Source organism: Ustilaginoidea virens, chromosome 2 (genome assembly GCF_000687475.1).
Source record: "Ustilaginoidea virens chromosome 2, complete sequence".
In the NCBI taxonomy this organism is placed as follows: Eukaryota; Fungi; Ascomycota; class Sordariomycetes; order Hypocreales; family Clavicipitaceae; genus Ustilaginoidea; species Ustilaginoidea virens.
In genome coordinates this window covers 882,827-900,723 of record NC_057317.1, presented here as the reverse complement: position 1 = coordinate 900,723, position 17,897 = coordinate 882,827, and the positions used below count along the sequence as shown (strand labels likewise).

The following is a 17,897-nucleotide window of genomic DNA, read 5'->3' as shown; positions in this document are numbered from 1 at the left end:
GACACTACTTGTCCATTGCCTGGAGCCATCACCTGCGGCTCGTTATCGATAAGCCACGGGGCTCTTGCGCTGCCAGGCCCTGTGCACTGGCAACTGGCAACGCCCCGGTGCCGTCCCGTCCTCAGCAAAGAGTTCCAGAGTCCTGGTGAAACCATTCCCTGCAACCATCATCATCTCCCATGTTGCAGAACATGACGCCAAGCCAGCCATTTTCCGGCCCGAGACCGTTTCAACAAGACATCATTCACTGATCTCCCTCATGCGACTGGAGGAGGGCAGGCAAGCGTCCAAACCCGGCCGGAAAATTTTCCTCCCAACCTCCCTTCTCCTTGCCTGGCAACCTTTTTGTCTCGTTGCCACCTGTATGTTCCATTGGGAGCCGTCACGCCCGGGCTGGTCTACCCCACCGTCGGATTGCTGCATGTTGAAACTGCGTCGCCACGATCCCAGCCCTTTGCGTCGCTTCCTCGAACCCCCGACGCGTTTCTTTCTTCCGGGACCAGGGTTTCTGCCATCATGATTTCCGGGCGAGGTGGCGCGGGAGCGCGAGGCCGCATCCGCCCGCCTCGTCGCATTGTTCGTGCAAGTTTCCCCAGGTGACTATGAAGATTCCCTTGTCTTGACCGTTTTTTGCTTCTCTCCCACGCCGCGATATGATACAGACAGACGCGCGCCTGGCTATTCTTTTCCTCTTCTTTTCCTCTTCCTTTCCTTTCTTTCCCTTTTCCTTTCTTTAGGTTATCCCGTCTGGCGTGGCAGAGCCTGAGCTTTCACGTGCTGGATCACGTCTCTGTAACAGCTCCCTTTTGCTTCCCAGTATCAGAGAGCGCCTCGTTTGTACATGATCCAAGCTGAATGTTGCCAGATTCTTCCACCGCACACGCGGCGCAGCTTCACTCTTTTCTTTCCCTCTAAAAGCCAAAACCTGCAACACTATTATGGAAAAAAGGACAAAAAAAAAGGCAGGGGCAGAGTGGCTAACATGCATCATCACAGCCCAACGTTGCTGGAGAAGGAGCCGACTTTGAAGATTGCTGGAACATGCTCAAGGAAGCCTTGCGAGACATCCACAACAAGAGCTGCGGTCGGCTCTCGTTCGAGGAGCTGTATAGAGCCGCGTATAAGATTGTGCTGAAGAAAAAAGGCCAGGTCCTCTATGAGCGAGTCAAGCAATTCGAGGAGCAGTGGTTCGCCGAGCATGTCATCCCCAAGATCGAGGTCCTAGTCACCAAATGCCTGGTCAGCGTTGGTGTGGACAACAAGCTTTCGAGCTCTGTCAGCGAAAGACGGCAGACGGGCGAAAAGTTTCTCAAAGGTCTACGCGATACCTGGGAGGACCACAACGTGTCCATGAACATGACAGCCGACATACTCATGTACCTGGACAGAGGCTACACACAGCAAGAGCCCAATCGGGTGCCGATATTCGCAACTACCATTGCCCTCTTTCGCGATCATATCTTACGGTCGTGTCTCAAATCCAACTCGAGCAGCCTCGTCATGGACATACTCGTCTCCGTCGTCTTGGATCAGATCGACATGGAGCGCGAGGGAGACGTCATTGACAGGAATCTGATTCGCAGCTGCAGTCGCATGCTGAGCTGCTTATACGATGCTGACGACGAAACGGAAAGCAACAAACTCTATCTCACCGTTTTCGAGCCTCGCTTTCTGAGCAACAGTGAGTCGTTTTACAGCGCAGAATGTGAGCGACTGCTCCGAGAAGGCGACGCCAGCGCCTGGCTGCGTCACACGCAGAGGCGGCTGAACGAGGAGGTGGACAGGTGCGGTACAACCATAGAGCTGGAAACACTGCCGAGGGTCTCTGCCGTCATAGACGAGCAGCTCATCGTCAAGCACCTTTCCGACTTCTTGTCCATGGAAGGCGGTGGGTTGAGATGGATGATTGACAACGACAAGACCGAGGACTTGGCCATACTCTACAGGCTGATTTCGAGAGTGCAGGAGGAAAAGACTTCGCTCCGCGACATTTTGCAAAAACGAGTCGTGGAGCTCGGCCTCGAGATCGAAACGGTCCTGAAGAATACGGATTTTACCACGATGCAGCAGCCCGAGGGCGGCGACGGCGAGGGGCCTGCCCAGGGAGAAAAGACGCGGGCGCTCAACCCGGCTGCGCAGCAGACCGCGGCCGCCATCAAATGGGTCGACGACGTGCTGCGTCTCAAGGACAAGTTTGACAATCTACTGACGCAGTGCTTCCAGGACGACCTGGTGATTCAAACATCGCTGACCAAGAGCTTCTCCGACTTTATCAACATGTTTTCGCGCAGCTCCGAATACGTCTCCCTGTTCATCGACGAGAATCTGAAGAGAGGCATCAGAGGCAAGACCGAGGCCGAGATAGATGCCGTGTTGGACAAGGCGATTGTCCTCATCAGGTACCTCCTTGACCGAGACTTGTTCCAGACTTATTACCAGAGGCACCTGGCCCGCCGGCTGCTCCACGGCAAGTCGGAAAGCCACGACGTGGAGAAGCAAATCATCTCGCGCATGAAGCAAGAGCTGGGCCAGCAATTCACCAGCAAGTTTGAAGGCATGTTTCGGGACCTGGCGACGTCCTCGGAGCTCACGACAACGTACCGGGACCACGTCCGCAACGTCAGCGCGGGCGAAAAGGTCGTCGATCTGAACGTCAGCGTCCTCACCACCAACTACTGGCCGCAGGACGTAATGGGCCGCCAATCGACGCTCGGCGAGAGGTCGCGGGCCGCTTGCAACTATCCGTCGGACGTCCAACGGCTTCAGGCCAGCTTTGAGCAGTTTTACCTGGCCAACAGAAACGGGCGAAAGCTCACGTGGATGGGCAGCGCGGGCAGCGCGGACGTCAAGTGCGTGTTTCCAGCCGTGGCCGGCAAACCAGGCCTCCTGGGGAAAGAGCGGCGCTACGAGATGAACGTGCCGACGTACGCCATGGTGGTCCTGCTTCTGTTCAACGAGCTTGAAGACGGCGACAGTCTGTCGTTTGAGGAGATTCAAGCCAAGACCAACATATCCACCGCGGACCTGATGAGGGCATTGACGGCGATTGCGGTTGCGCCCAAGTCTCGCGTGCTGGCCAAGGAGCCGCCCACCAAGGCAGTCAAGGCAGGGGACAGGTTCAGCTTCAACTCGAGCTTTCAGAGCAAGACGGTGCGCATCAAGGCGCCCATCATCAACGCGGTGTCAAAAGTCGAGGATACGCAAGAGAGAAGGAATACCGAGGACAAGAACAATCAGACGAGAGCGCACATTGTGGATGCTGCGATTGTGCGGATTATGAAGTACGTGTGCCAGCCCGGTTTCCCTCTCCCTCTCCTTCTCCCTTGCCCTCTCTCTTTCTTGTTTTTTTTTTTTTTTTTTTTTTTTTTGTGTTTTTTTTTTGTGTACTTGCTTTCTTTTATAAACTCACCAGCCACAAGGTCTCGGAAGGAACTCAGCCACTCCCAGCTGGTCAGCGAAGTTGTCTCTCAACTTGTCGGACGGTTCAAGCCCGAAGTGTCGCTCATCAAAAAACGCATCGAGGATCTAATTGTACGAGAATACTTGGAGCGGCCGGATGAAGAAGAAGCGCCGTCGACGTATCGGTATGTGGCTTGACGCGGCTTGCATGCGGGGCTAGCGGTGGTTATGCTACTGTAGTTGCAGCGACTGTAGATAAATCTGCGTGCGGCTGTGGGTTGTGCCGGCAAGGCTTTGCATCAAAGTGGATGTTTCTGAATTTTGCATTGTGCATGGCAGCATGGCAGCGATGAGACATGACGCGAGGAGAAGAAGTAAAACGGTCTGGTCTGGGTAATAAGGCTTAGATGTGCAGAGTCGAAGGGGCCAAGGGTTGTTTTGAACATGTTGCTGCTTGTTGGTAGCACAGGGGCCATGTGCCGACCGACGTTGTTGTGGCCATGTAAAAGCTGCTGTGTCCTCTTGGCGTGTTTGGTTGCATGGGTGATGATGATGATGTCTTGCAGAGAGCGACGATTCGACAGCTGCAAGTCGACAGCTGCAAGTCGACAGCTGCAAGTGGGCCATGACGGGGCCGCGACGTACTGGAAGACGCCTGCCACCCCACAAAACAGAACAGCCGTGACACCCAACCACCTCCCTCGGAGAGTCTTGGACGTCCAATTCCATTCCCGTCAGCAGCCAAACAGCACCCATCGCACACAAACACCCGGCTTCTCTCGCCGTCTCTACAAGAAATCTTGGCCGCCATGCTGGTCCTCGGGAGGACCATGGCCACGATGGCTGCACCGTCGGCGCTGCAGCGGGCCGGGAAAGTGGTTTGCATCGGCCGCAACTACGCGTGCGTGAATCCCTCCCTCCCCCAGTGTGTCTTTGCATTGCGGTGCTTGGGTCAGACGGCGTTGATGAATGCACGGAGAAAGAGGGGGGGGTGGAAACGGACGGGGAATTTCGAGATGAAGAAAGAAACAAGCAAAGGAAGGGAAAAACAGACGAGAGGGGGAGACAAGATGCCGGACAGTCCGGATCAAGCGCTGACGTACCAACCACCAACCCCAGAGACCACATTGCCGAGCTGCAGAACAAAAAGCCCAAGCAGCCCTTCTTCTTCCTGAAGCCACCCTCTTCCATCCTGCTCCCCGGCCAGGGCCCCTGCCTGCAGCCTAGGGGCGTCAGGATGCATTTCGAGGTCGAGCTGGCTCTCGTCGTCGGCAAGGTGGTAAGGGATCTCCGAGCCGACGACACGCAAGGCGCGCTGGAAGCCATCAAAGGTTGGTTGCTTTTCTATGCAGTCCTTTTTTTTTTTTCTTCCCCTTCTATCTTTTATGTGTTCCCCCCACGCCAAATCGCTAATCAGTCGTCAGCCTACGCCGTGGCCATTGACATGACGGCGCGAAACGTCCAGGACGAGGCCAAGAAAAAGGGCCTCCCGTGGGACATTGCCAAGGGCTTCGACACGTTCCTTCCCATGAGCAACGTCATCCCCAAGGCGGCCATTTCGGATCCCCAGGACGTGGAGCTGTTCCTGCAGGTCAACGGCGAGACGAGGCAGGACGGGTCCACGGGCCTCATGATCTACCCGATCCCTCGAATCATGAGCGACGTGTCCAAGGTCATGACGCTGCACCCCGGCGACATTGTGCTGACGGGCACGCCGGCCGGGGTCGGGCCCGTCGTGCCGGGCGACGTGATGCGTGCGGGGGTGCGCGTCAACGGCAAGGAGGTGGAGGAGGGCAAGGTGGAAGTCCGGGTTGAGCAGTCGCCTTCGTCGTACGAGTTTGCCGAGACGTAGCCAGCGCGCCGGGCACGAACGCACATTGCGATGGTCAAGAAAGACGAGGTTTGAAGAAGAAGAAGAAGAAGCAAAACAAGCCGTATGTACTCGAGATATATATACACAAGGACCAAGGTAGGAGGGTGATGATGTACACTTGCTCCTCTTTTTGTTTCTCCTTGTTTTCTTTTATGTTCCCGTTTTCCTCGATTCCTTTTTTGTCCTGTTCTTATTCCTCCCCCCTTCCCAAATTGTCATTGTCGCTGCTCCCATGTACACCCGAAGCACCAAAAAAAAAAAAAAAAAAAAAAAAAAAAAAAAAAAAAAACTTGCCCCCTTTTTTCGTTGGCCATCAGCTCACGTCGCCGAGGTTAGGATCCGGAACGGAGCCCTGCGCGGGCGCCCAGTCGGCCAACTGGCCACACCGACGACAACGGCGCTTCTGGTCGTCGCGGCTGAAATCCTCGACGGCCTGCTTGATCTGCGAGCCCAGGTCGACGCAGTGGAAGGCTTCCTCGTGGACGACGACGGCGCCGGGGCAGGACGCGCAGTACCAGCGCATGCGGTCGACGGAGCCGGGCGGGCGGCGCTGCTCGAGCACGAGGCCGACGGTGCCGGCGAAGCGGACGGGGTTGTGGGGCGTGTTGGGCGGCAGGAGGAACATGTCGCCCTGGCGGAGGACCACGTCGCGAAAGGCGCCGTCGTGGTCGACGACCTTGAGCACCATGGCGCCGCGGTGCTGGTAGAACCACTCGGGCGTGGGGTTGATGTGGTAGTCGGAGCGGGCGTTGGGGCCGCCGACAATCTGCGAATTTTGCGACGCGGTGTCATTGTCATGCTCAGGTCCCCCGGGTGGATTGGATTTTCTGATTGGATTTTCTCGGGCGAGGGAACTCACCATGACGGTAAAGTCTTGGTTGTAGACGCAGTAGTTGTTGACGGGCGGCTGGAGCATGTGCGAGTTTTCCTCGAGCCTAATTTTTTTTTGTTCCCCCGGTTTCATTTCCCCCCCCCGCGGCGGCCAGTCAGTCAGGGGGAAGATTGGGTGAAGAGGGAGACAAGGGAAGGACAGGGGAAGAGGGGGGACGACGACGACGGAAATGCCGCCTGACTGACCACCTGGGCAAGTTGATCGGGGTAGAGAGCATGTCGACGACGGGGGGTTTCTGGCGACGCGGTGGCGGGCAGGCGAGCTGGTTTTGGTTTGTCTGCGGGGGGGGGGGGGGGAGCAGGAGCAGGTGGGCAAGAGGCAGAAAGCCCATGAGGCATTAGCCATGAGCCGTGAGCCATGAGCCAGCGACGAGCCATGAGCCGGCATCGCCGGTCGTTTTCAACGGGGCAACTTAGGTAATCCAAAATCCCTCCCCCCCCCCCCTTCGCCCCCCTCTTCCAAACGGCGTCCGCCACAGTACGGATTCGCTCCCGCCCCACGGATCGATAGCTTCATCACGGGGGGCTCTTGAGCCGGGCTGCCCGCCTGCCGTCAGGTTGCTTCTCCAGCTCTGCCGGCGCGCCAACTGCCGACGTGGTCCTGCGTCCTGCGTCCTGCGTCCTGCATCCTGCGGTCCCGGGGGGGGGATCGTCGTAGCACAAAGGCCGTCGGCGCCACCGGCTGAGCCACGTGCCCTGTGGGCGCTGCGCGTCAGTTCCCGGCGTCGGCGCCACACAGGCAGGCTGGGTGCTGGCAGCAAGCAAGTTCTGCAGTACTCCGTACTACTTGTAGGTATGTATGTACATACATATATATGTGGTTGACGCCAGCATGAGAGGAGCCCCGCCGGACTGGGCCCCTGCCGACCAGGCCGAGCTGGGGAAAGAAGGGGGGAAGAGGGAAAAACCAGCTCATATTCCCTCTTGGGCAGGGGGGCAGGGGGGGAGGGGGGGGGGCTGCCTCATGAATGCCATTCCATCCATCCCATCCGTCATCCGTCATCCGTCATCCGTCATCCGCCCGTCCGTCCGCCCGTCCATCCGTCCATCCGTCTCCATCCATCCTTCCGTATCCATCCGTCCCGGATCACCACCAGCTGCTTGCTGCTCCACGACGCGCCCGACTTTTCCTTTTCCACTTGCCAGTTGGCCCGCCCCCGACCGCTGCAGACAAACTTTGCCCACTGACTGGCCCCCCTTTCTCGCAGGCCTCGTCCAACTCCCAGCCCGCCATGGACCACGCAGGCATGGACCACGGCGGCCACGGCGGCCACGACGACATGTGCAGCATGAACGTACGTCCTCCCTCGTTGCTTCACCGTGCCGTGCCGTGCCGCGCCGCCCCCGGCTAACCCTGCCCCGCCCTCGCCCCCGCCCTCGCCCTCGCCCTCGCCCTCCCAGATGCTCTTCACCTGGGACACCGCCAACCTCTGCATCGTCTTCCGCCAGTGGCACATCCGCTCCCCCGTCGGCCTCGTCTCGTCGCTCCTCGCCGTCGTCCTCCTCGCCATGGGCTACGAGGCCCTGCGCGCCCTCTCGCGCCGGTACGAGGCCCGCCTCGACACCGCCATCTCCGCCATGCCCCGTACGTTTTCTTCCCCCCCCCCCCCCCCCCCCCCCTCTTGCGCGGCTTCTTCTCACCAGCTGCCTGTGGCGCAAGATCGTGACCGACTTGCTGAGACGGTGCCCTTGCTCGCGCCAGGGCAAACGCAGCACCAGGCCGGCCGGCGCGGACACCTCGTCAAGGCGTGCCTCTACGGCTTCCAGAACTTTTATGCCTTTATGCTCATGTAGGTTGGCTCCCCGGGCGCGTCTCCCCTTGACACGACCGACACGACACGCACGCACGCACGCACGACGAACACGACACACGTGGCTGAGTCGTGTTACCGCAGGCTCATCTTTATGACGTACAACGGATGGGTCATGGTGGCCGTCTCGCTGGGCGCGTTTCTTGGCTATCTCGTCTTTGGGGAGACTACCTCTGCCACCAAGGATAACGCGTGTCACTAGGGGAGAGACGGGATCAAAGCCCGCCGGCCGGCTAGGCGGGATGGGGAACCCAGTAAAAGAGAGAGACATCAAACCGCCCATTCTTATTTTTTCCTCCTCCTCTTCTTTTTTTTTTTTTTTTTTTTTTTTTTTTAATTTTTAATTTTCTTCATTTCCTTCTTCATCGTCCCACGGCCTGCGGCTTAGCCGTGACCAAATTACATACATGCAACACGTGCGCTTGTTCAACGCTCGCCGCTCGCCGCTCGTCGCTCGTCGAGTCCCAACTCTCTTGGTCACATCTTGGCCGGTTCGTTGCTCGCCAGTCTCCTGGCCTCCCTCGCGTCGTCAAACATGCCCTCGTCTTGCGCCCGCTGGATAATGTCGCCGTCGCCGTAGCTCTCGTTGTGCTCCATCTCGGGGTCCTCTGCGTAGGCGATGCGCGCCGCGTCCACCAGCAGCCGGCCCGTCATGCCCCAGACCTTGAAGCGGCCCTGGCGCTCGCGCTGGGCCTCGAGCGCCTCCCCCATGTTCCCCTGGGCGCTGGCGCGGCGCGGCCTGGCCACCGTCTGGTTGTTGACGGGCACGTAAAAGTTGTGCACGCGCCAGGGCAGGTCCCTCCACGACGTCCAGGCGCCCTCGTACCACGGCCCCGGGGGCAGGTCCTTCTGCCCCGGCCGCGGGGGCAGGTCGCCCGCCTTGAGGAAGTTGTACAGCGGGGCGGTGAAGACGGCGGCCACCTCGCGGGCGTCCAGCCTGGGCATGAGCGACTCGTCGACCAGCGGGCCGGGCGACCCGCCGCCGCCGTCGCCGTCGCCGTCGCCGTCGGTCCGGTCGGCGTCGGTCCGGTCGGCGTCGGTCCGGTCGGCGTGCAGGAACGCCACGCACGGCCTGACGACGAGGTGCGTGCGCGCCAGCGACGGCGGCAGGCAGCACAGCGGCTCCAGGCGGAACGGCCGGGGCAGCCGGGCGTCGTCCATCGGGAGGCCGATCTCCTCGAACGCCTCGCGGCGGGCAATCTGGTCTTGCGGCGGGGAAGGGGAGTAAGACCGTCAGCACCGCCCCTTCCTATTCGTCTCATTTTCCTCTCCTCGTCCCTCCTCTCTAGATCACAGTCGTCCAAGTCGAGCCCCCCCCCCCCCCCCCCGGTCGACAGAGACAACAGGCCGAAGCTGCGGACGACGCAGAATCACACGCGGGGGCATCACCTACAAGGCGTCTCGTCCGGGCCGTCGGCCTTTCCTCCCGGCAGGGCCGCGTGGCCGGAGAAGCTCCTCAGCGACGCGGCCCGCATGGTGATGACGACGCGCAAGTCGCCCCAGCGGTCCGCGTACAGCAGCACCAGCACGGCGGCGCGCCTGCTGGCCGGCAGGGCATCCCACAGCGGCAACGGCGGCGGCTCGTACGCCCGGAGGCGGTCCAGGGCGGCCTTTATTTGCAGCGTCGTCAGCGAGGGGCGGCAGGCCAAAAGGGCCAAAAAATCAACACGCATGTATGTGCTATAGTTGCAGATATATACACGTATACATATATATATATATAAAGCAAAGCAAAGCAAAGCAAAGCAAAGCAAAGCAAAGCAAAGCAAAGCAAAGCAAAGCAAAGCAAAGCAGCGGCCAGAGCCCCCACGTACCTGTGAAAACGCGTTCAGGCCCGCCATCGTAGACGCATCGTAGTACAGCGACTCGCACTCGTCGGGCACCAGGTCCGGCTGGAGCAGCAGCCGTCCCAGGGCCTCTGCGGCTGTGCCGTCGGTCGACGCGAAGAGCTGGTCGCCGCCGAGTCGTCGGGCGGGGGCGGCGTCGGCGTCGGCGTCGGCGTCGGCGTCGGCGTCGGCGGGGCTGTCGACAGTGTCGTCGGCGTGCAGGGCGTCGAGGGGCTGGGCCGGGGGATAAGGTGCGGCCGCCGCTGGGGGCATGTTCTGTCGCTGCCTGCGCTTTGCCTTGGGTTCGATCGATCGATGGACGGGTCGGGTCAATGCAAGAAAGGGTCGAGTCGAGGGAGGTGGGCGGGCGGCCCAGCGAGGGCAGGAGCGGAGCGCGGAGGTTGCCCCTTCCGCAGCAGCCAGCGACAGCGGCGACCCCGTCTGGGCAGGAGCCGGGGAAATGTCTTGCCCGTGCGTGCGTCACTGCGTTCGAAAACCTGGGCCAAGCGCGCGGGGCAGGGCAGGGCAGGCAGGGCAGGGCAGGCAGGGCAGGGCAGGCAGGGCAGGGCAGGGCAACCCGGTTGCGGCCGGCCCAGCCTCTCGACCCGACCGACCGATTGCGCAACGGGCATCCCGAAACATTCTCGTCAGTCATGTGAGAAGCCCCACAGCTGCACGGCACCTCCAACCAAAATGGCGTTGGCCTCGGGCCTTCCGCTTTCGCTCTACGCCTTGCCCTTGCAAAGGGGAGGCGCTTCAACGTTCAGAGATTGTTGGTTGGGCTGATTCTTCCGCACGCCCAACATATCCACAGGCACGCACACGCGACACGCAAGCAGGAATCACGGGAAAATAACGCCCCGCTGGCAATCAAAGTTGAGCAGACATCTATCTACTCCATACCTGGCCCAATAACACGACCGCCCTCTAATTTGCCCCCCTCCCCCCCCCAAGAAAACAGACCGCAACGACAGGCCCAGACGCCCGAGAATGCTTGCTTTCTATACCCCTGTAAGTAAATCCAACGCAAAGCAACAAAGAAAAAAAAAACTGTCCTTGGGCTTGGGAATCATTTCAACGCCCCGTTCCCTTGTGTCCATGTTGGGGCGAGAAGGACCAATTGTGCACAGGCCATGAAGACGAAGAAGGGGGAGGAGGGGGGGAACGAAGAAGGAGGAAAATGAGGAAAAAAAAAAGGGGGAAAAAGAAGAAAGACGAAGAAAATAAAATGGCCGGAACCACGCCGTCGGCCCGGCTAGAGGTACCGTGAATGAACTTGCAACCCCAGCTCCTCCTGAATGGTGGAAAAGTTTCGCTTAAACTCTTCTCTGCGCTTCATCGCCTTCTCCCTCTTCATCAGCCTGGCTCTCTCTGCGCCGGCGTCATCTGGTTTCGTCCGTTGTTTTTGGCGTTTGCCGTCCTCGCTGGTCCTTTGCGTGAACCAGTCCCTCAGGGTAGACGCGGCAGAGGCTTCGTCATCGTCCGAGTCGCTGTCCCATGCGCTCATCAGAGGTGGTGCGGGCGGTGGCCGAGGAGGCGCAACGTCGGCGGGCTGCCTGGGGGTGTCTGGCGCACAGATGGACCGAGCGGAAACGGAGTGTTTCGCCGAGAGTTGCTCTTGCTGGTGATGATGATGATGATGATGATGATGACGATGACGATGACGCTGCTGCTGCTGCTGCTGCTGCTGCTTCTTTGCCAAGCCCTTGTCTGTGCCCACGAGCTTTGGCGAAGCCGGGGGCGCGTCACCGTCGTGGCGGTCCCGGCGGCGAGAGAATCGGGACGCCGTCGTGAACGCCAGGCTTAGAGATGACCGCTTCGCCTTCCGAGATGACGACGCGCGCTCGAGCGCGCCGTCAGGGAGCAGTTGCATGGAATCTTGACTGGCGAGGTTGGCCGCGAAGCGATGGTATTCGCCCAAGAACCCATCATCATCATCATCATCATCATCGTCGTCGTCGTCGTCGTCATCATCATCATCATCATCACCACCACTGCCGCTCAGGTGGCTGTTGCGAGACGGTTGCCAGGGATGCACCACATCCTCCTCCAAGCGCAGCTGTGTGAAGGATGCGCCCAAGTGTTCCGAGTTCCGGTCACAGTCGTCCAAGGTAGGTTTCTGAATGTTCAAGGGCGCCGGGACGGACGCCGCTTCGGGAGACACGGGGCCCCACGAGCTTCCTCTGCTAGAAGACTCGTCATTGTCTGCCTCGAGTACCGGCACGAGGTAGAAGTCCGGGGCCCCGGAATCGTCAAAGCGCACGCGAGATCTGGTCGACGATGAATCCGAGTCGCCTCCCGGGTACGATATCGATTGGCTGTCCACGACGTCCACGTCCACATCGAGACCAGTAAGCTGGAAGATCTTTTGTGACGAGCGAGCCATCCCTCGGCCCGATGGGGCAAAACTATTTCTCGGTGACGGGTAGAGACTTGTTGTTGTTGTTGTTGAAGCTCTGGCCGCATCTGGCGCAGCATCATCGGCGCTGGCCTGCCATGAACAAGCCGCCGCGTCGCTTCTCGAATGGTCGCTGCGGGTAGCGTGCGACCGTGCCAGGTCCATCATGTCGACCGACCTAGACGACCTTTGCGTACGACAAGGCGGCGGCGGCATGTCTCCCGAGCGCGGGTAGGAAAACGGCGGAAGAGGCGGCAGCGGGCGGTTTGCGTAGGCGTGGATGAGAGCCGGCGATGAGGAGCTGTACTTGTGGCCGCGGCTGGCTGCACGAGGCGGAGGCGGCGGAGGCGGAGGCGACGGCGATGCCGCTGGAGGTGTGTCGTCCATTTCTGCGAGTATTTTCGCTTTTGGGGAAATCTGCGTTGACAAAAAGGTCTGGAGGAGCGTGTGTTATCGTGTATTATTTTATTTGTTTTTTCCTTCTCTTTTTCAACGTCCTCTTTGTCCTCTTTTCCTTCTTCTTTTCTTGCGCCAACACTAAATTCTCTATCCAACGCGGACAATAGGAGGTGTAGAATGGGGAATGGTCGCTCGCTGCAAGCGATTCATTCGCAAGGTGTTGGGAGAACAATAGCAGCGGCAAAGGGTTCGGGTCTCGGTGCGTGCCAATGGCCTCCACTCTTCTTCTTTCTGAGCCTCGAGCCCGGAACTGGAACTTGGGATCAACAAGTGCTGCTCGCTGCTGACGGTGCTGACGGTGCTGACGTTGCTGACGAGTGGCCTGGTCTCTGGCGCCGTTATTGTTCCTGCTGACCAGCACACCAGATCCGGGAGTTGACGTTTGCGGTCCCGACACTGTATGTATGGGGGGGGGGGCCCTTTGACACTTGCCAGGGTAGCAAGTAGATGCACGCGTTTGGTCGACGGCAAAGTCGGGGGAGGCTCGGTCAATAACGCGCAAACGAGGAGCAAGGCAAAGGATGCTTGCTTGCAACCCCAGCCGGGCGGCGGCGCATCACGAGGTAGATATGGTTGCGCCGGAGGCCTTGGGCGGCGGAACAACCCCCCCCCCCCCCTCCTTCCTTGCTTCCAAAATCCCTCTCCCTCCCACATGGCACATACGTAGTAATCCGCAGGTTGGTTGCCGCCATGGCAGCACCGAGGTGGTGTGTGTGTCCTTGTCTCTGGGCTCGCCGATTCGGCTTCGATGACTACTCCGTCCTTGGTAGCTTCGTGCGGCGGCAGAAAGAGGCTAGAATCTCTTTTTTTTTTTTTTTTTTTTTTTTTTTTTTTTTTTGGGTTCCGGGCAGACCCATGGGTCTGCATCCATCCAGGCCGAAGCGAGCAAAGAGAGTTTGCGCCAACCCCCCTCCCTCACTCCCCCCACCCCCCGCCAACAAAACATTTGGGCAATCGATCGCATCGGGTAGGGGTGGACGTACCCAGACGGGGGTGTACGATGGGCTTTGGCCAACCAGCCAGCCCGCCCGCACCACACCGTTCAACGGCACACTGCGGTGTGGACGCATCTGCAGTTCTGCGCGAGGAAAGAAGAAGAACAAAAAAAAAAAAAAAAAAAAAAAAAAAAAAAAAAAAAAAAAAAAAGGCAGAATGAGAATGGCGGGGTGTAGTGTGTGCCGTGCCGCCCAAGGTTGAACGTTCGTTTGGTGATTGCTGATGCCGTCAATAACGCGCCCGCACGCGGCCGCACGCACGCAAGCTCAACTTGACCCCAGGCCTTGCTGGCGGGCCTGTTTGCATGCCTCAGGACCGCAACTGCAGCTGCCTCGGTACCTAACCTAGGTACCCAACGTGCTAGTTCCTGTTACCGGGGACCTGGCACCTTCCCGGCTACCCGGCCACTCAGGCCACACCCTGGTCAGCCCCAGCCCTCAACTCTTCCGGTGCTCCTTCCCCAGAAGCGTCCAGTCTGGCCTGGCCCTTGGCTCCTAAAGTCAACACGTTACTCCGTACTTGCTCCGTGCAACTGGCATCAATGGCTTCTCTCCCCGACTTCCAGCCCCAGAGTACATGGCCCAGAGTGCATGACCCAGAGTACATGGCTCCAGTCAGCTGCATCCACCTGCCGGCATGGCAGGCAGGCTCCAACCCGCAGTTGCCGATTCAGAGTCCGCCCATCATCCATCCCATCCTATTGTCAATCTGTCTGTCAACTGTCTATTGTCCCCTTTATGCCGTGTGCCAAGCATCAATGTCTCTCGACTCTTGACGCCAACTTCTGCCGAGCTCCGGCTGATCAACCATCCATCACACCACCAGGCTGGGACGACATGACCTGCGCCGCCGACTGCTGAGAGACCTTTTGCTCCGGCCCCAAAAAAAAACGCTGACGGCCTAGCGCGCCCTGCTCACCCACACGTACACATGCACATGCACATGCACATGCACATACACATGTGGCAGCACCGCAACGCAACGACCTTGTTCTAGAAGGTGAATCAGCCTGCCATCCCACGCACCCAGACCGATGCGTAGACGGCGACCCCCGTCGTCGCCGACCCCTCGGTGGGGCGGAGCAGCAAGTGCCGTACGTAGCAACATTATTTTTAAGCCCATGCATGATGTCCCTCAGCGGCAAATCCGCCCAGCCCCGCTCCCCCGCCCTCCCTGTTGGGGGCCATCGTTATCGTTCATCGTAGGTATACAGTACAGTACAGTACGTCTTTGCGAAGCCGGAGCGAAAAAAACAAACTCAAGTCGGGGGGAAGGTGGGGGGGCAAGGATGGAACAGGAACAACAACAACAACACCAAGTCTGAATGAAAAGAGTCAACAGGACGGGGGGGAAACACCTAGATAGCCAGGAATGACGGAACGTGCCGTGATTTTCAAGACAGCTGCCAGCCAGCAGTGATGAGGCAAAGACGCACCAGGCAATGAACTTTATTGCAAACCGTAAAAGAGTATCCTTCGTCATCGATGGCGGGTTGAAGAAAGTGAAGCCTGCTGCCCTGCCCGTCGTCCCCGGTCGCACAGCGGGCCGGGTCATGGCAAGGCGAGGCGAGGCAAGGCATTCGTGTCATCAACCGACCCTCGCTTCTTGACGCAGACGGTCCTGCGCCATAAGCGCCGCAAGCTCGCGCCCCACGACCAACGAGCCCGACCAAACGTCCACCCGGGCCAGGCTCTGCCATCGAAACAAAGAGGCGAGGAGGCGCCGCTTGGCTTGGCTTGGCTTGGCTTCCGAGGAATGCGCTGATAATCACCCGTTGCTGCATGCTCGTCATATTCAAAGGGACCAAAAAGCAAGGCCCCCCCCCCCCCCCCCCCCCCCCCCATCCGTCCGTCCGTCCGTACGCCCTGGCTCGTCCTCCGACTGTGACGGTCAAATTTCTCGGAGGCTCTTCTGCAAAACACGGCAACTCCAAGAGGGCCAAGGGCATTGTAGATTGGCGAGCCTCGCGACATTGAACGGGTAGCCCGCCAAGTTTGTTCTGGCCGTGACGAGTTCAAGCAAGGTTTCGGGAACTAGATGCTATGCTAAATGCCGAGAAACGCCACGTTTTGCGCGCCGGGCGTTTGTTTCTGCCCTGCCAGTTGTGCAAGCTGCATCGGGACCCCGACTAATTCCGACTGGAGCCTTCTGGACTCTCTGGCTAAGCAAGCGCCGCAGTCGTTCTAGGCCTCGCCTCGGGCTCTGGCGGCTGTATCCTGTCCGCCCAACGTCCACCGGGGCTTGGACATGTGTTTACGGTACAGTAATTGCGACAGTAAAATGCGGGACTTGCTGACCTGGCTGACCTTGCTGATCTTGCTGGCCTTGCTGGCCTTGCTGGCCTTGCTTGTCCCCATTCTGCCGCGCAGTCGATGAAGCACCAGTCCAACGCATCAATTCCGAAAAACAACGGACTGCCCACGCGTGGCTTCCAACCACCCCCTTCCTCGCCACGCTGCGGCCATTTGTCCCGGCACGCGGTCACCCGTGGTTTCCGGCCTGGATGCTCTTGGCCCTGCCCACTACCTCACTACTTGACTACTCATCATCCCCTGGCTTCCCCTGGTATTCGCCCAGCAGAATGTCGTCGACGCCTAAGCCGGTGGAGGAATTCCTGATCCACTCCGTCTCAACCCTAAGGAATATCCACACCCATCGTCGGAATACCTCGAGAAACTCGATGAGGAAGATGCCCGTCTCGAAATCGCTAAACTTGTCGAGATGCGGGCTCAGCTTCATGGACCAGGTGCACCGCAGCACCAGGTCCAGGCCAATGACGACGTAGTACAGGGCCACGGGGCGGAATATGAGCCTGTCTCGCAAGCCCCACGGGTGATGGGGACTCGTACGATCCGCTCGTGACGCGAACAGCGTCATGTCCCAGTCCTTGGCGACATCCCAGTAAAACGAGTACAGCGAGTTGAGCAGCACGGCTGCCAGCCAGGCCCTGTTGAGAGACGCCTTGGCCGCGGCGTCGTCCGTGCTTCTCTGCAGCGTGCTGGTGATGAGGACGGGAAAGGCGGTCGAGTATTTGAGGGCGTTGGCGAGATGCTGCCCTCCCCAGCCCACTGATTCCTTGTACGGCGCTCGTCGAACTCGGAGGTACTCGATGATGCATTGCCTGAATCTGATGATGCTGGGCACAGCCATCAGGACGGGCACCATGACGGTGCCGCCGCAGTTCCTGTCCGGCCTCTGGGTGGATGACCCGCCAGACACCAGGAACATGCAGACAGTGACAAAGACGTCGCCGCACACCTTGGCATACGACGTCAGCACGTCGGCCAGCAGTATGTCCCCGAACTTGCCGTCTTGAGCCTCTGCGATGCCGCCAACGCTGACCCGCTTGAGGGTCGCGAGAAAGCGACGACGGCCGCCACTGGGCAGGTTGCTGAGAGGGACGAAGAAGGCGGCGACGAGGGCCACGAGGTAGGTCATGGGAATCCAGTCATGGTCGATGACGCGCGAGGCCACTCCCCACGTACACAGCCAGAAGATAAGCAGGGACGCGGCGAACAGAGCCGAAAGGACGGTAGCGAGTCGGTACGTCGACAAGTGATGTGGAATGTGATGCGGCGATGGCCGGCCGGGGTAGCGTATCAGTGCCGGCACGTCTACTTTGTGGAGATGGAGGTAGTGCAGGTTGGACCCCCAACCCCAGACGGCTGCAAGCCGGTCAGTCAGCGAGCCCGTTTCGCAGATGCATGCCGACGACGGTCAAGAGGCCAATGCAACGCGTCCAGCGTACCTAATGTGACGATGAATCCCACGCGGTAAGGCAGGGGGAAAATCAAGCTGAAGGCGTCGAGCTGCGACTCAACAGCCGGGTCCCCGTCCATGGCTGCGGCGCGTCGACATTTGGATGGGCGGGAGAGGCAGAAGGAGGAGGTTGCAGACGAGGAGCTGCCAATTGGGAGACGGGTGCGTCGTACAGTAAGTAAGCTGGCGTGAAAGCAGGACCGCAGGCAGCAGCCGTGCTCGTGTGCTCGTTTGCTCGTTTGCTCGTTTGCTCGTGTGCTCGGATGGTTGCTGTCAAGGATGAAGATGCAGGATGCGCCCTTGCAACGCGTAATCAGGGGCTTTTCTTCTGTCTGCCGGTTCTTAAGGGGGGGGGATGGCATGCAGCTGGCGTGCGGCTGGCGTGCGGCTGGTGCGCGGCTTGGCACTAGGCAGGTACCTGTACCTGGGCACCTCTGCCTCTCCTCTGCCTCTCCTCTGCCTCTTTTAGCAACTTCCTAAACAGC

The 17,897-nt window shown here is 59.5% G+C and overlaps 7 protein-coding genes across 7 annotated transcripts; 3 read left to right on the top strand and 4 right to left on the bottom strand.

Moving 5' to 3' along the window:
• Positions 1-516: 516 nt before the first annotated feature.
• On the top strand, positions 517-3,597 carry UV8b_02022 (uncharacterized protein; the record flags this gene model as incomplete). Its single annotated transcript, XM_043139520.1, has 3 exons — positions 517-582; positions 997-3,281; positions 3,420-3,597. The coding sequence occupies 3 exons, from the start codon at positions 517-519 to the stop codon at positions 3,595-3,597; spliced, it is 2,529 nt and encodes an 842-aa protein (XP_042995454.1).
• A 611-nt stretch (positions 3,598-4,208) lies between these two features.
• Positions 4,209-5,251, top strand: UV8b_02021 (uncharacterized protein; the record flags this gene model as incomplete). Its single annotated transcript, XM_043139519.1, has 3 exons — positions 4,209-4,300; positions 4,519-4,730; positions 4,824-5,251. The coding sequence occupies 3 exons, from the start codon at positions 4,209-4,211 to the stop codon at positions 5,249-5,251; spliced, it is 732 nt and encodes a 243-aa protein (XP_042995453.1).
• Positions 5,252-5,585: 334 nt separating this feature from the next.
• Positions 5,586-6,381, bottom strand: UV8b_02020 (uncharacterized protein; the record flags this gene model as incomplete). Its single annotated transcript, XM_043139518.1, has 3 exons — positions 5,586-6,038; positions 6,132-6,207; positions 6,350-6,381. 3 exons carry the CDS (start codon positions 6,379-6,381, stop codon positions 5,586-5,588), a joined length of 561 nt encoding a protein of 186 aa, XP_042995452.1.
• Positions 6,382-7,395: 1,014 nt separating this feature from the next.
• Positions 7,396-8,176, top strand: UV8b_02019 (uncharacterized protein; the record flags this gene model as incomplete). The annotated part of the gene is made up of 4 exons (XM_043139517.1): positions 7,396-7,458; positions 7,565-7,748; positions 7,824-7,953; positions 8,059-8,176. 4 exons carry the CDS (start codon positions 7,396-7,398, stop codon positions 8,174-8,176), a joined length of 495 nt encoding a protein of 164 aa, XP_042995451.1.
• Positions 8,177-8,451: 275 nt separating this feature from the next.
• UV8b_02018 (uncharacterized protein) lies at positions 8,452-10,073 on the bottom strand (the record flags this gene model as incomplete). The annotated part of the gene is made up of 3 exons (XM_043139516.1): positions 8,452-9,179; positions 9,368-9,584; positions 9,789-10,073. 3 exons carry the CDS (start codon positions 10,071-10,073, stop codon positions 8,452-8,454), a joined length of 1,230 nt encoding a protein of 409 aa, XP_042995450.1.
• Positions 10,074-11,055: 982 nt separating this feature from the next.
• On the bottom strand, positions 11,056-12,585 carry UV8b_02017 (uncharacterized protein; the record flags this gene model as incomplete). The annotated part of the gene is made up of 1 exon (XM_043139515.1): positions 11,056-12,585. One exon carries the CDS (start codon positions 12,583-12,585, stop codon positions 11,056-11,058), a length of 1,530 nt encoding a protein of 509 aa, XP_042995449.1.
• Positions 12,586-16,191: 3,606 nt separating this feature from the next.
• Positions 16,192-17,492, bottom strand: UV8b_02016 (uncharacterized protein; the record flags this gene model as incomplete). Its single annotated transcript, XM_043139514.1, has 2 exons — positions 16,192-17,318; positions 17,402-17,492. The coding sequence occupies 2 exons, from the start codon at positions 17,490-17,492 to the stop codon at positions 16,192-16,194; spliced, it is 1,218 nt and encodes a 405-aa protein (XP_042995448.1).
• Positions 17,493-17,897: the final 405 nt, after the last annotated feature.